Raw genomic sequence first — 17,867 nt, forward strand, 5'->3', positions numbered from 1 at the left:
TAAAAAAAATGGACCGATCACCGATCACATGTTCTGCTATAGCTGTCAGCTGTTGCAGAAATTAATTGTTTGTATTTATTTATTTATGTTTAAATTTGGTTATACAAATTATTTAAGGTTATATGTTGTTGTTTAGCCTATTTTTTACTAATTCTAACTCCATTCTAATTTTAATGGGAACTCCATAAATTTGTAAAATTTTAATAATCAAGATAGACCAACTAGATAGTAAACTATATAATTTGTATTCAAGTTGCAGCAAGTTTAAGTTGAACGAGGTAAGAAAATCCTTTTTTGTTTGACAGTTTAGAGATATTAATTTGGATGATGTTCACATTAAGCTAATCGTAGGCCCCAATTAGGCTAAGTAAACTAACAGTTAAACCGGTTTTACACAAATCTGAATCTTGAACCCTAACCTAAAACCGTGTAAAGGTCATGCGGGCTTTAAAATTCTTTTAAATCAATTAGGCTTAATGGCGTTTTAGATTAAGCCTATTCTTATTACTTTTTTACCAATTAGATTGACACAAAACACAAACTCAAGTAGTACTCAAGTTAGTAGGCTAGTTCAGTCGGTAGTGCCACAGACTTCGGATTCGAGGGCTCCGATTCAGATTCTGGTAACTTACCTGCCACTACTTTCATCAGTACAGTTCACCCTTGTACTGTCCAGGCTTACCCCATGCTTTAGTGGATAAGCCGCATCCCCACTATGACGATGGTGGCCATTCGGCAAATCCGACTGGCTTGCCATAGTTTTTGCAGGCTTACAAAACGCATCGTGCCATGGGGCTTGACTTAAAATGAAGGCCTTGTCACACAGTGCTGGGATGTCATCTGATATATAGTTTTAACAGCTGCGTTGGTTGTTATTTTTGTTGCAGTATAACAACCTAAGTTACTGTACTCTCAAAGTTTTGGATTAGCCCCAGTTTGAAAATCTGTAATTGGGATATTTCTAGTGAACTAACTTACTTAACACATTCGCTGCGGGTGGGTCAGTACTGACCCACGGCCATTGCAACACTCACGCAGCCGGGTCAGTGCTGACCCAAAACCCACACTGGAATGCATCAATCTGTTGCTCAGTGCGAGCCTAGCGTCGGTCAAAGGCGGACTTATACCACGTTAACTTAGCGTGTAGTGTGTGACATGCTTTTTGTTGTGTTGTGTAGGTTGGTAGTAACCTAGGGATTCCCCCGTACAATCCCCATCTGGCAAGCTTAGAAATCAACTTGTTGTCTCGTCTTTCTCCCTCCAATTGGCAATACAATGGGACCGGCTACGTTCCAAGCAGTGCTGCGAACTATGTCGACACTCGTCGTAACGCAAACACAACAGGTTATTTGCTATTTGTTAGACCGAAATTTGAAATCCAATCGCCTGGGCTGTGTCGCACCGGGGATATACCCGCCATTGATGGGCCGCAGCGAACGTGTTAATGATTTAATGGTTCTTTGGAGGTTATGTTAGGTTGGCCTATCAAATAGAAAGTATGACTCATCTGGTATCGTTCGATTCATAACGAAACGAGGAATGTCCTAACTTACAAACATATTTATGATAACCCAACCTAACATAATGCTGTAAAATATGTGGCCTCAGTATAATAAAGTACCGATTTAATACAGGATGATGCTGCTAAACTTAATAAAATACAGAGCTGTTTAGGATTTTTTTTTCAAATGACAAAAATTTTGAAGAAAAATTAATTCAAAAGATTGAACCAAAAATAACCTAAACAACCACAAGGGTACATTTAGACAACTAATACCTCGTCCCCTCTTCAACATGCCTGGCTTCCTTTGATCTGGACTGACAACCTGTCGGTTTGGAATCGGCATACGACATTGCCGATTGGCACATGCCGATCTATACCCTATACCATGCGTTATAGTGGAGACAGAGCATATTTTAAGATATTTCCACTGGGCGACAGTGGGGCCGGACTTACCGGAAAAAAGGGGGGTCTGAGTAGGGATGTTGCGATACCACTGTCTTTCCGATATTTGGTATCGATACCGTATCGCAAAAAAGTATCGATACCGGCTCTGTATCGGAACTAAAGTATCGATACCGTCAGTATCGTATCCATTCGATACCAGTGACGTCAAATTCTGATTAACTGATCTTCGATTAAAGTTCACTCGTTCCAGTACAGTGCAGCCAATATAGGATTCGAATTGAAGCTGCTAAAAACTACCTAAATATGTAAAACAAAATTAACCAAACATAGCCAACCATTGTTTTCAATTTTACCTTCAAGTATAAGTTCAAGTAGGCCTAAGCTTACCTTAAGTCCTAGGCCTATATAATTTATCTTTTCAATAGACAATGTTATTAAATTACCAACGCAACACTTTCGTGTTTACCATCAGCCTAAATAAAAAAAAATTTTTTTAGTTAAATAACTTTAAGTGCCACCTTTTTAGTTTATTTGATGTTAAATAGTCCATGGTTTCATTTTATTTGCCTAACACAACGTTGCTAACATTGACTTGTAACAAAAATAACTCTGCAACTAAACTAAACCCTTAAGTTGTATCATTGACTAAGTATACGTCTGTAGGTTTATAGTCAATGGTTTTACTTATAGTTATGTACAGTTCTATGAAAAGTGAATCATAATTTACTCAAACCAAATATCAGCCAAGCTAGATAAAAAAAAAAATATTTAATTGGGTTAAAGTTTGTTTCTTTTTTGGGTCACTGTTGCTCCAGCCTTGGAAAATAACCGCTCAGAAGGCACGAGCGTGGCCATTTTACTCAGATTTGTCAGAAATTACGTTCCGATACTTACGATACGAACCTGGCCTCTTGGTATCGATAACAAGTAAATATCGGAAAAACCGATACCGATACGATACCAGCAGTATCGCAATAAAAGTATCGATACCTACTGGTATCGATAGTATCGCAACATCCCTAGGTCTGAGAGTTCCACCCCAAAAATTTTTGGATAAATTTAAGTGAAAATCACACATTTCTACGTATCTTTTAGTGAATTTTTCGATTAGCCTAATTAATTACGTATTCTAGAATCTAGAATACGTACGGTAATTAAGTGAGATTATATGGACTATTTACAAGCAATAATATAACCGTAGAACGTTGTAACAGGCCAAGGCTCCCTTCACAACCTCTTGGGCCAAAATCATAGCTCAATACTCTAAAATATGCTATAAAAGGTATAAAATTACCTGAGTACTGCCAGAATGATCCTGTTGGTCCTTACGGATTACGCGTTTCGAGGAGCTTAAGTCCTCATCATCAGATCTTGTACAAGAAACACATCTATCACTTCGAAAAGGTCGTCAAAAGTTTAAATATACACATGAAGTACGTAATACACCACAACATAAATACACGTTGTATATTTAAACTTTTGACGACCTTTTCGAAGTGATAGATGTGTTTCTTGTACAAGATCTGATGATGAGGACTTAAGCTCCTCGAAACGCGTAATCCGTAAGGACCAACAGGATCATTCTGGCAGTACTCAGGTAATTTTATACCTTTTATAGTTTGTTTTGTGATCCAGAGACAAAAACAACTCAAAATCTAAAATATGGTAAGACCTAGACCCAGAACCGATTTACTTTCTCGTTTTGAGGTCCCCAGAGGCCAAAAACCCTCCGTTCAAATTCGTATGAGTGTACAGCTCATAACAGAGAATGCCTTCTATGGTTGACTTTTAAAAAATATTATGGAAATAATAACATCCATATAAAAAAATACAAAAACTGTGATAAAACAATAATATGCTTGGTTCTCACTAGTTTTCTTTCGCCAGTTATGGTTTTATGTTCATGTTGATTTTAAAGAAGTATGAAAATTAATAGATAGTTTCAATGAGTATTAAGTGTTTTCTTTTAATTTCTTTTACAGTTTTTGCTACCTAAAGTCCAAAATGGATTCAAAGAGAAAGCTTACTATTTTGTATGGCAGTCAAACCGGAACAGCCCAAGAAGTAGCAGAAAGAATTTGGCGAGAAGCTAGATGGTAAGTGGATCCAAAAAATATTTCCAATGATTACGTTAATTGGGTTGAACTTAATTTAGGACATGCCTATTCTCAATGACAAACCAATTTTCTTTTAACGGAAACTGTAGCTTATGCTATACGAGAGATAAGTTTATGTAGGCCCATAAGCAACAGTAAATTCAACTCTTAAGATAGGTACATAAACAAGGAAAGTCTCTTTCGTGTTTAATTTTATTAACACAACCCACAATCTAGCTTTTAATTACTTGATTGAAGAGCAAGTGATTTATAATTATTTCTGAATTTCCCCCTACTACTATATACTTATGTTTCTTTTATGATCACTACTATCAAAGATTACACATACCGTAGTGTAATCTTTGCTACTATCATTTGATTGACTCTACTATTAACTAACTCTTTATCACTGTACAATATATTAAATGTATTGGTACTTATTACAGCTGACCTACTTGACAAACTGTCAAAGTATTTTCACATATGACTTGAATTAATGTATTTTATTATGATCTGGTTAGGCTAACCTTGTATGCAATTTATAAATTATTGTGCGTAAAATAAAAAAATTAACTTGTACTTTGTTTTAATATTTACTGAAACTATGCACAGGCAATGTTATCCATTCAATTGCAATAAAAACTATTATAAACAAGATAGTACAGGATGCAAAGATTTTATCAAGTGTAAAAATTATATCAAAGAATCAAGAAACCCTGGTTGTACCGGGCCTTCAAAAGGCTTTGTGCAAAATTTGAAGGACAAACTAGTACAAAATTTACAAAATGATAGTCATCAATTTGAGTTTTCTAGAAAGCCGATTAAGAAGAAACAAAAGGATTACAATTGCATTTTGCTAAGTAAAATCAATAATTTGGACAAGAAGCTACAAAACCTTGAACATTTGTTTACATCCCACCTAAGTCACAGTCAAAATGAAGTGTTGAACTCCAGCAATAGTGAACCTGTCTATGATTACATGCATTTCTATGAGTCCGTTCGTTCTCTAGCTGACTTAGCCAATAGGCTGAAGGAAGACATATTGTACAAACAGTGTGATAATCACTCGTCTAACAGAAACACTTCACACTTCAGTGATCGGATTCAAATTTTAGATTCAGAACTCCAAAATTTGTACACTTATTTAGACCAGCTTCCAAACTGTTGGAATGGAAAGAAAGATAGAAAACGATTTTTAGTTCAAGACCCTAAAGATGTTGCAGAAGATTCTGATTTTAAAGAACCTAAAAGGCCAAATAAAATAAAAAGGAGTTCAAAAAAATACAGCAAAGACTGTAGTGGGGATGATTCTTCATGTTGCTGTGAGGAGTGTTGTTACGGTTCTGATAACAACTATTCTAACAGCTGTGGTTATAGTGGTTGTAACTTAAATGCAGGCATTTGTGAATATAGTCCTGCAAAGAGAAATTCACCTAAACAGTTTGATTGTTGCCCTAGAGAATCTACGAAGTACTCCGACTGCACTTGTGAACTCTGTGTGAAGGAGAGAAGCAAAAGATCATATTTTAGAAAGAAAAAGCAAAGGATGCCACAAAGTTCCTCGTCTTGTTCTTGTGAAATATGCGAGAGTAATAAGTGGAATCCAAGTAACCAAAACCACAGCAGTGCATGGATAAAGATAGTTAAGCCTGTTAGAAAATATGAAAATGGAAACAGTTTCGACTCGTATTCTGAGTCGAAACCATCTAAAAATAACAAGAAAAAGCAAAAGAACAAAAATAAGAATGTGTATAAAGATAGTCAAGACATTTATTTCGATTCTCAGGATGATGGCGCGGAAAGTAATGGACCAAATTTAAAAAATGAATACCGTGATGAATCAAAAGGCATCGATAACATGGGTCAAAGTCAAAATAAAACTACAGTTCAGAATACAAAAACTATTCCACCCCCTAAAAATCAAGACTCGAGAGTGCAAAATCTTGTGTACTTAGAACTGACTCCAGATCTAAACATCATCACTAAAAGAAAAAATAACAGAATTGTTTTGAATAATAGTCAAGGTATGTGTCAGGTAAAAAATGAAAATGGTAAAAAACAAGCAAATATGGCTGCAAAAAATGAGAAAGAATCAAAAACAAATAGTTTTTACAGGCAACACACAGTAAATTACCATGTCAGGGATGGTAACAGGAGACATTTTCCTAACAAAAATATCCAAGGTAAAAGAAACTATGATATTTATAGAGATAGTGACCAGAATATAACAAACCCCTCAGGAGGAAATAATAGAAGCCAAACAAACAACCCGACTGGTAAACATTTACATATAAAAATAAATAAAAAGAGAGAATTTGAAGACGGTATGATTTATGGACAAAGACATGACGCTAAAAGATCTTTTGACCCTCATCACAGACATATGATATCTCGATGTTCTCCCCGTAATCATCGGAAACATGATGGATATTGTCACTTTCAACACGGCAAGTTCGACACAAAAATACCGTTGAATAAAAACTACCAAAAGATTCATCCATATCATAATGTGTCATCAGAATCTGAAAGTTTTGACACGGAGGAAGAAAATGAAAGCAGCACAGAGAGCTCTACATCTAATTACAAACTATTCTTGTGCAAAAAACCCAACTGCTTTGATAAGTTGGATTCAGATGAAGTAATTATGCTTATGAACCGAAAAGACTTGAAAAAGGGTGAGGGGTGTCATTACAAACTAGATGTTACTCAAAGCCTAAAAGATCTGAAGTCGGACGTTTGTGAAAAGTGCATGATGGAAGAGAAGATAATATCAGTGACTCCACAAAAAACTAAAAATAAGACAGATGACGGAGAAAGAAAAGTAGTTTATAAAAAAGAAATGACTGTTTGTTCTAACTGTAAAAACAACAGGAACGATGAATTGGGGAAAACAATTAAGACCAACATAGAATATTTTGAAATTGATTCTGAGAGTGAAGAAAAAGAACAAAGATTACAGACAAAAAAGTCATCAAACTCTAATAAAAAAACCAGTAATAAAAGTAATCCTGATCAAGAAAATCGTAAAAATGAGTATAATAGTGAGAATACGAATAAGAATAATATTAAAAATCAAAAAGGTAATCAGCAGCTAAGTAACAACCATTCACAAATGACTGTAGCACATAGTAATATTAATCAACACACGTCTTTCAAAACGGCAAAGGATGATTCTACTAAAGAGCTAGAGGTTCCCCCAGTTGGAAATTTGATAAACATCAACATTGAAAGGGGGTCGTATTCATTCAAGCAAATGCCTGATTCTGAAAATGTAACTGAAGTATCACCTTCACCAAAGATCACTTCGTCAGTGAAAAAGAACTCAGGGCTACCAAGGCTTAATACAAATAATTTGAACAATGTTAGCTCTTCTAGCAAAACAAATGGGTATGTAAAATTACCAAGAAATGTATCAGAGGAAATAATTATAGCCCATTCTATTCATCAAAACGATGAAAAATCTAGAAGTACTATAAATTTATCTAGTAATAATGTAGAGCTGAAAAACATTTCAGTTGTAAAATTTGATGTTTTAACAAAACTAGTTGGGCAAGCTAAACACGATGACGCTAAAACAACAGATGTAATAAATTGTTTAAATAAAAGTACTATGAAATGTAATGCTGAAAACATTGATTCTGAAAATCAAAATGAAAAGGTACAAATTCCAGCAACAGACAATCATTCAAGTGCTAAAAAAGACATACCACTAGTTTGTATGTCTGACAAATATAAAAACCTTGAATATCCTGCTACACAAGTCACTCATCACTCTAGGCACCAAAAATACAGTACATTGTCTAATACTCAAACAGCGCTTGGCAAAAACTTTGTGAAACCGAAAACTTCCCTGACAAAGGTAAAGAAAAATCGATTAAAATACAACAAGAAATTTGGCTCGTCCCTAAGCAAAGTTTCAAGTGTGAATTCTTTGGTAGTTCATCGAGGGAAATTCCACTCAGGACCCACAGCTCATTTCAAAAGGTCAATTATTTTTAATCAAGGACGAAGAACTAATCAACTTTCAAAACATAGATCAAATGGATACAAAAATTCATTTTATTTGGATGACAACTCTTTGAGTCGCGTGTTAAATCCTCGTACAACTGTTTTGGTGCAGAAGAGTTATCTAAATAACTTTAAACTCCCTTCAAATAATTTGTCTGATTCAAGATATCAAGTTGAGACTATAAGCAATTATCTTAGTTCTACAGTGGTGGCCGAAAGCTCCTACAGTACCATCAATTGGGAAACTGTGGCCAAAAAGTTAAAAGATGACAAATATTTTAATAACTAACTTTTGGTAATTTTATTAAATAATTGATTGAAGAATAATTATAGACTTAGGGTTTTGAGAATTATATCTAGGCCTACATTTAATATACAAAATTGTAATCCTTTTGTATTGAAGTAAATTAGTGTTTACGTTTAAAATTTTGTTAAAAATTATTCAAATAAATATACATAATTTATATATACTGTACAGTAATTTATTCTGGCAAACGCTTTTAAAGGGAAGGATGTGCTATACAATAAATTGTACCATATTCCTGTGAAACCTTCAGGCTACAAAAACAAACACTTGCTTTACAAATATGCTGAAAATCTTAACACAGGATTTCACACAGCTTTCCTGACTTTCTTATCTTAGCAAACAGCGCAATTCTAGAGCTTGTCTACAATTATACTTCTCTTGATATGGATCTGTAGCAAATGCTATTTTACATAAATACGGATACAATAGACTTGACTATCCGACTTTATCAAGGTTTGGATTTTCAGAAAAGTAAAGTAACACAGACAATAATAAACAATCATTATTAACATTCATTATATGGTTTATGGGTCATTATCGAATTGAGAACAAATTGCAAAAAGTTGGAAAAAATAAATAATGTTTTAATTTTTTAATAATTTATTAAGTAAACATAAATAAAATATTGAAAAGAATAAGACTTTAATGTCAGCAGAGCTTAATTTCTATTTTTCTATTTTTTACAGATTTTTTTATCTTGCAGGGTCCTGAAAAGCTGTCCCCTCGCTAACACAAGTTTAAAATTGTTTAATTACTCTAATAATCAATATGAAACTGTAAATGACGTGTTGTGTGAAAAAGAAATGTTGGATAGCAATAAAAAATCAATTTAAATGAAAATCTGTTTGTTTTTGTTTTATTTACACCTATTTTTGTATGTGTTTTTAGTTTTAGGAGCTAAAATAAAGAGAAACATTAGCAATAAGATGCATGAGAATTTTTTTACCTCGTTAAATACTACTTATACATGAATAATAAAGTCATTACATTGATTCCAAACAAAATTTACAAATTTTAATTCATTATAAAGTCTTTCAAAAGTCGAAAAATCGGCCGTGAGCGAAAGGACAATCGTTAGCGAGAGGACTCTACCGTTAGAGAAAAGACACAACGTCGTTGCCGAAAAGACACTATCAATTACTGAATGTGGGAAGAAAGGCTATTTTATAGTCTAAAACTATCATAGGTTTGTTTTTTCAAAATGAAAATTAATATAACACATCAATCTTTTCAAAATATATTTATTTTTCATTGTACAAGACTAATAGAAAATAAACTCCTCAATCTCACACTAATGTTCTTAAAAACAAAAGTAAAAGGAACATATATCCTTAGGAAAATCAAGTTATAAGGCAAACAATGGGCAACAAAACAATAATTGGACTTGCCTACAATGAGGTAACAACAATATTCAAAAATATAAAAACCATAGGCCTATCTCACGAAAAAGTATTTAGGCATAAGTAAGAACTCAAAGTGGGTTTTGATGATTTACAAATCTATTAGCCCAGGAAACTTATAAAATATTCTATAGCCCTTAACTTTCAAACTTTACAAAAATACAAGGAATCTCACACTTAAATGTTCTTAAAAACAAAAGTAAAAGGAACATATATCCTTAGGAAAATCAAGTTATAAGGCAAACAATGGGCAACAAAACAATAATTGGACTTGCCTACAAACAACAATATTCAAAAATATAAAAACCATAGGCCTATCTCACGAAAAAGTATTTAGGCATAAGTAAGAACTCAAAGTGGGTTTTGATGATTTACAAATCTATTAGCCCAGGAAACTTATAAAATATTCTATAGCCCTTAACTTTCAAACTTTACAAAAATACAAGGAATCTCACACTAATGTTCTTAAATGCAAAAGTAAAAGGAACATATATCCTTAGGTAAATCAAGTTATAAGGCAAACAATGGGCAACAAAACAATAATTGGACTTGCATACAATGAGTTAACAATATTCAAAAATATAAAAACTATAGGCCTATCTCACGAAAAAGTATTAGTCATTTAAGTAAGAACTCAAAGTGGGTTTTGATGATTTACAAATCTATTGGCCCAGGAAACTTATAAAAGATTCTCTCGCCCATAACAACCATTTTTGGGTTGGGCAGTATTCCACTAATCTGATCGCAAGTTATATAAGAAATGTCAGTTTCATCTGTATAAAAAAGTGTCTTATCTTTGGGCGATGGCCGCTTCATAAACATGACGTTGACTTCTCTTTCACTGTCAATTCCTTTTTGAACCACTGCAACATACTTTTTCAATTTCAACGGTTTTCTTTCCAGTGTAAATGTTACCAAAAGGTGAGTACCTTCTTTCACTGCATCATACTCAAACGGTTGAATGACAACTGAAGTTTCAACTCCAACTGGTTCTTCATCTTCCGAACCACTCCCACTTGTATACACTTCAGACACTCTAATTTTCCCTTTCTTTTGTTTTGTTGGTTTAGACTTTATCTTGGTGTTTTGGATTGCATTAATATTTCCATTGATTAAGTTATCGATTGTTTTCAAATGATAATGCTTGCATTTTATACCTGGTTTGCAAGTCATGCAAGACAGCTTTCTTAGGTTTAAATCGCCATCAACTCCCCAAGTTATCTGTTTCACCGACATGATCCCTTTAACTGTGTTAATATTGTTAGGGATAGATGATTTCATGTGTTTCACTTGGTCGTCAGTTACTTCAATTACTGTCGTTTTGCTGTTTTGAAAAAGGGAAACGAAATCCGATGCACTCGTAATATCTTTTCCATGGAGAACAAAGCTATCAGCATTACGTTTTAACGAGCCGCCGACACCATCCATCGAACCTTTCCCGTGGCCAGGTTCAGAAAAATTCCACGAGAAAGTTTCGAGCTTTTTAAACATAGACGGTAAAAAGTTGGCCATGCAATACAAGTTGGTCTTATTTCTGTATTGGGACGACGGGGAATCTGAAAATATCACTATGTTCTTTGTTTCGGGGAAGGTTTCAGCAGTCTGTTCTAAAATAGGTGTGAAGTGAGCCCACACACCGTGGGCTTGGTGATCTAAATTTTCGGAAACGGTGCAGAACGACTTTGCTACGACATTGTCTTCTAAATGGTAGCGTACGACTGTGTGAAGAGAAAGTTGCTTTTTGGAAGCACCAAAGTGCATAGACTGAATTTCTGTGCTGCACTTGGCCACGTAGTTTTGTGAAAAATCAAGTTGGTATAGAATTGTGTGCTTGTCAAGGTTTTCTGTCGTAGCCTTCAGAGTTTTTGTTTGGTGCTTCATAAAATATATATGCTCTTTCAACATATTGACTTGTGACTTGAGAAGAAGTTTTACTTCAGCTAAATTTGCTGACATTGTAGACTTAACTGTTCGCTTGACATTTTTTTCTTCGTCCTTTATTACTCTCTTTTCAGTGATTGAAGTCCATTTAAAGAAGTTAACATGAACATTTTCATCTTCCATTGTATATAAAATGTCTAATGATTTGCATTTGGTGCACTTGCTCGTCATGCATTCTTCACTTTCAGTAGAACATACTACAGATTTTATAAGTTCTGAAGTATCCTTGTATTCTATAGCATTCATTTTCTTCAAAGCAGACACCAACAAATTGACGTTTTCATGCTTAATACACGCACTGGTGTCACGATCTCTTGATGTTGGAGGGGTAACCCAATACGGCCTACACCTTGTAAAAGTTGTATACGAAATGCTGCAGTTGGTTTCATTCCTGAATTTTTGGTATAGATTTTTTAAGTTGTCTAGCAAAAGTCTCCTTTGTTTTTTTACGCCACCTCGTTTTACATAGTCTTTTTTTCCAGGTAACATTTTAGAAACGTCGTCTCCTTCAAAGAATTTTTTTATCTGTCTAGCTTCAAGAACTTTTACTGTGTTGTATGTTTTCTTCTTATAGGTTAAGCTGTCATCATCACTTTTGTTATTTTTGCGGGTATAACTGTAAGGAATAATAGATTTCAGTTCATTTTGAATTTTATATTTCCTTACAATGCTACTTCCAATACTTCTGTTTATTATGTGCCTATCTCTTCCTTTTGCTTTCACCCGCTTAATATTTTCGGTTAATTGCTTTTCTAAAGCATACCCAACGAAAAGTCTTCTTCTTATGTTAGGTGAAATTTTTTCTCCAGCAACTAATTCCTGAACCTTTTTGTTTGGAGACGGTGATATACCATTTCCAGTTTTCTTCTTTTCTTTTTCTTTTATTCGGCTTAGCCTTTTTCTTAAAAAAATAATATAATTTAGCAACTTCTTTTTGAAGTTTATCTTTTTCTTGATTAGCTTTTTTCAATTCTCTGTATACTTTGCTTTTATCCCGACGAACCTTTCGCCTTCCAACTTGTTGTTGTCTGGAAATGTTACTTTCTTGTGTTATGTTTTCGGCTAGGCCTGCATCTTCATTGTCACTGTTCGGGGGAGTATTTTGTATGAGTTCTTTCTCATCCTTCTTTTTCTTCCTATACGCAGCCTTCTTTTTTTCCACATTTTTCTCGCCCGTTGTTTTTCTTGTTCGTCCATGTCTGACACATGTTTAATTTTTTTTTCTTCCTTCAGTCTATAGTCCCGCTCTCAGTCTCGTTTTCTTTTAGCTTCAAGTCGCTCTTGGCTCATGTTGGCTTTGCATTTGCGTTGCCTTGCAGCACTTAGCTCTAAATGTCTTTGATATTTAGCCGCTTCACTTTTAGTTTTTTTCCGACTTTCAGTACTAGTTTTATTTTTTTCCTTCTTTTTCGCCATTTTAATCTTTAATCTGAAATAAATCGTAGATATGTAATTGAAATCAAAAACAGGTTTGAAAAAAGTGTGCAATTAATATAGAGTCACATTTTTATTCCCGACCATATTTGAAAATAATAATTATGAGTTTTTCTGTACGAGATTCAATTGTCAACAACTAACTGTTTTCATAGATTAAACCATGATGCTTGAAAATACCTAATTGTATGTAATGTGTCAATGATGAAAATTGCATATTTTATATACCATATTATACAATGTGTGCATATGTAAAAGAGAAGTGTCGACCTCGCTAACGTAAGCGTAGCTATACAGTCAACCTCGCTTATGTTAGCGGGTGAGACAGTCTTCCTCGCTTACGTTAGCGGACAAGACAGTCTTCCTCGCTGACGTTAGCGCGTGAGACAGTCTTCCTCGCTTACGTTAGTGGGTGAGACTGTCTTTCCGCTAACGTAAGCGGAGGGACCATAAGCGAAGAGACATTTTACTGGTATATTGCTCTCTATTCCCTTCGCATACACGTGAAAGTAATCGGACCTTTGAGGTTAGGTTCTATGTACAATTTGCTTTTCCATCACAAACACACACATTTTTAAAAAGACAACAATTAATAATAACAGCAGTTAGCGAAAAGACACTAAATTAACATACGCACTCTATACTTACCCTAATTGTCACTAAATTTGTTTTATTAACAAGAATAATTCGTTATTAACACGTTTTCTGACAAAGATAACTCTTCCTGCACTCACTACTGCTCTTGGCGGCGATCGTGCGAAACTTACGATGGAAATAGCGGCAAATTCAAAATCGCTTGTAACCTAGATGGTTTTCATAGGACTAAGTAAAAATGTTATATGTCTCGGAAATATCAAAATTTAAAAATAGTTTGCAATGGGTAATGGAAATGAAACAGTATTTATATAACACCACAGAAGATTATTATTTAATTATATTTTTTTCAAACCACAATAACTACATGTAAACTTTAGGCTAGCCAGTGTAGGACAGTTAGCGAGGGGGACATTTAAGGTACTAAAGGTTATTTTTTTTCAAAAATAATTTGTTTAAACATTTTATTTTTATACTACGTATGTAGATATAATCTTTGTCTTTAGTTTTAAATATTTTTTTTTATTTTTTTTAATTTTTACTACTTTATATGTCCACAAGACATTAATTTGTTCTCAATTTGATAATGACCCTTATATTAAAACAAAACACGAAAAGTATAAACGGTTCCCTACCCTAGGTCTTACCATTGACTAGTAAATAGTCAAAGGTCTTACCTTTAGTATTATTAATAGGACATTACCTACTTATGTAGTGTGTCGAAGACTAAGACCGACTTCACTGGAAGAGTAGAGGAAAGAAATAATATTAGCTGAGCTAAAACACACAACACACTACATCCTTTCAATTCAATACTTTGCTTCGATCTTGAGAAAAGTCAGTAGGTAGCTTTTTGATTGATTAAATTGGTCCGGGTCTCGTTCTTACCATGAGACCTATGGTAATATAACTAATTAATAAGTGTAAATATATTTATTTCTAGTGTTATTTGACATTATTTGTACGTTCAGGTAATTTAATAACACGTACGATGCTGATCAAGAAGCTATTTAGACTTTAAATTGTTCTTATAGCTGGTTATTTAAAGATTTTAGTTTGAAACCCATTACTATAATACATTATCAAGCAATATTTTACCATCTTAATCTCACATGAATACCATGTAGATAAAAACTGTTACTATTTCTGAGAAATTAGAGGTACGAACCATCAGAGAAACAAGTCTTTTGTTATTTGTAAAACATTTTATAAGGGAGTGTTGCACGACGTCCAAGTGCCACGACGTCCAATAATATTTTTTCAGTGCCACGACGTCCAAAACATAATTTTTGAGTTGTTGCACGACGTCCAAGTGCCACGACGTCCAAAAGTACAGTAACTGCCAAAAATATAGCCTTTCTACAAGCTTTGGACGTCGTGGCACTTGGACGTCGTGAAAAAGCGCACTGTAGAATTGTAAAAAAGTATCATTTGCACCACGTCCAAAGCCTCTGCCAGTTGCACGACGTCCAAGTGCCACGACGTCCAATCAATATTTGACTGTTGCACGACGTCCAAGTGCCACGACGTCCAAAGTGCCTGCACACTGTGAACACTGTTTGCCGACCTCAGTGCATACAGTCACAGATAATAAACCCCTACAGTTCGCATTGCAATTATTGAAGGCAACTAGGCCTAGTCAACTGTTTGAAAGTTGTCAACCGCTTCGTCTTCGATTAATGTTTAAATTATTCAATATTCAACGGTTCTAATTGAACTAATTATTGCATTAGCTTAAATTTGTTATATGTAAAATAAATACTATGTCACCGTAAAATGTAATGATGCAGTATTTCTGTTGTTATGATTGCATAATTGATTCCTACACAATAGAGCTATGTCATAGAAACGAGATAAATAAATGACTACACTATTCACTATATTGTATGATTAATACAATAAATTAATCACTAGCCCAAAAGTAAATATGGTAGGTTTAATGTGAGTAGTGGTAGAATTTTAAGTACTGCAGTAGAATAGAATTGTCGTACTATATCAATTGGTAGCGAATTTACTCGTAAGATAAAATTGTATGCACAGTTTTATAACAGCTGTAAGACTTCCCATTTAAGTACCGGTATCATTGAAATTGCATAACTTCCATTGAACAGAAATGAGCCTACGTAGATATTGACACACAGATATATGAATTTTCATACACTTATAATATGACGAATTCAAAAAAGGTTTATCCGTCAAATGTGCTAAATATTCCTACAATTCCTAGGGCTCTGCCCCGTGGGCTTTAAAAAATTTGAGGTGAGAGATTTTAAAATATTGATTGATGGTATCCATGGTAACAAGAGCAAACCTACAAAATTTAAAATTTTTTAACAAGTATTTATTTACAATCTATTCTATACTAGAACAATAAGTAAATTTCATGACCATTTTACCATGGGTTGGATACAATCCATCAAGTGCACTAACATACAAACAATTTAAAAAAATTAAACTAAAAACTATTTGGAAGGTCTATTGGATTAACTCTTTTGAGCCTATATGTAGCGTCACTATTATTGAGGAGGTTAACTGCCAGGAAATTGGGATGGATTTCTAATTTTCTTTGATATTTTTCACTTGGTTTTTTATTTCTTCTCTAACATAGGGTAATTTTGTATCTTGATGAATAACTTTATTTGTGACAAACCAAGGTGCTTGTAAAATCTTTCTTAGTGTTTTAGATTGAAATCGTTGAACTATTTCTATGTTTGAAGTGGTTCCCCAGAGTTGGATACCGTATTTTTTTTACTATTTTTTACTATTTACCTATTTTTCTATTTGTCGGTTTGGAACTATTGTGATAGCTTTATGTTTACAGTGCAAACCATGGATGTATGGATGGATGGATGTTTGTGACAAGCAAACGCGAAAAATACTAAACCGACAAGGTTGAAATTTGGTATGATGATAGATGACATCCACGATTAACATACTCTTACCTCAAAAATTCTTTCAGTCTCCGCCGCGGTGGCTCTGGCTCTGGACTTTCTCATGTTAACCTTATGAGTATTCATATATAAAGAAATTAAAGAATTTTGTCAGCCGTTTCAACTGTACAAGTTGGTTCTATGATATTAAACAGCATTAAAAAGTTATAAGGCTTGCCAAACAGGGTGCAGCACTATTATTTTGATTGTTTGCATTAATGACCACAGCTAATTTGAACCAACTAGCAAAAAAAGTTGCGGTACACAATGAGAACTTTACTTTTTTCCATGGTTTAGGGTCAGTGGTAGAACATCAGGACTATGGTAGATGTGTGCTACACTATAGGATACCGTATAAATTAAAAGACAAATTTTTTTTATCGTGTCCTCTCCCATAACTGCAATAAGCATTTATACTTATATGCCAACCCCGTACGAAGGACGGGTACTCTGCTAGTAACACAATAATACAAATACAGTATACTAATACAATAATACTGTAGGTTTCCGTAGTCTGTGGCCATAGGTTCGTCTGAACTGTCAATCAATTCTGAGAAATTCGCAGTTGTAAATTCTTACTAGTCTCTTTCTAAATTCACGTTGCACTCGCAATTAGTTCGGATATTTTATCTAGGAAAGCAGGTATGCCCTAAGTCATAGCATTTGTAGGTTAAGTATAATAATAACAAACATGCTTATCGTAGGTTTGTAGGCATTCTTGTTCAAGAATATGCCGTGGTAGGTTTTGTTTATAAATTTTATTTTTTAATTCTTGTCTAATGACGATATTGATTTGTATTTGTGCGAAAATGTTAATTTATTTGTCAAGGGCATGAGCGGCCCTCTAGTCTATGTATGTTACATGAAGCACAACATGAAAAAGAATAAATTATAGGAAGGTAAAAAACGGATCAGTTGCTGAAGGTCTAAATCTCGGAAGGTCTAATCTAATCAGACCTTCGACACACATTTTGCAGTTTGTATGTGGTTTGTACTTTATGCTGAGGATCCTATGAATCCTGTACGAAATTTAAAAAAAATCTTTCATTCAAACTACATGTTTATTACTTTTCCGAGAACCCGCCTTTATCAGGACTTCCGCTCCCACGCTAGTTGGCAACATCAACTGTGCTATATGAAAACAAGAAATCTTGAGTAAATATACTGTAATGTTGAATTTTGAGGCTGTGGTGTTCCTTCGTAAACACATTCAATTATAATCTAGGAATATGTAAATGTATTGTTATA

The 17,867-nt window shown here is 34.1% G+C and overlaps 1 protein-coding gene across 1 annotated transcript in view; it reads left to right on the forward strand.

Moving 5' to 3' along the window:
* The first annotated feature begins 132 nt into the window (after positions 1–132).
* LOC128991837 (NADPH-dependent diflavin oxidoreductase 1) overlaps positions 133–17,867 on the forward strand; it is a 33,359-nt gene continuing 15,624 nt past the window's right edge. The window contains exons 1-2 of the mRNA XM_054415045.1: positions 133–278; positions 3,892–4,005. Of these exons, the coding sequence (XP_054271020.1) occupies positions 3,914–4,005 (92 nt within the window). The 5' untranslated portion in view covers positions 133–278; positions 3,892–3,913. The remainder of the gene's footprint in view (positions 279–3,891; positions 4,006–17,867) is intronic.

Source organism: Macrosteles quadrilineatus, unplaced genomic scaffold, assembly GCF_028750875.1.
Source record: "Macrosteles quadrilineatus isolate MER2022 unplaced genomic scaffold, UCM_ALF_1.0 Scaffold_4__1_contigs__length_99947679, whole genome shotgun sequence".
In the NCBI taxonomy this organism is placed as follows: domain Eukaryota; kingdom Metazoa; phylum Arthropoda; class Insecta; order Hemiptera; family Cicadellidae; genus Macrosteles; species Macrosteles quadrilineatus.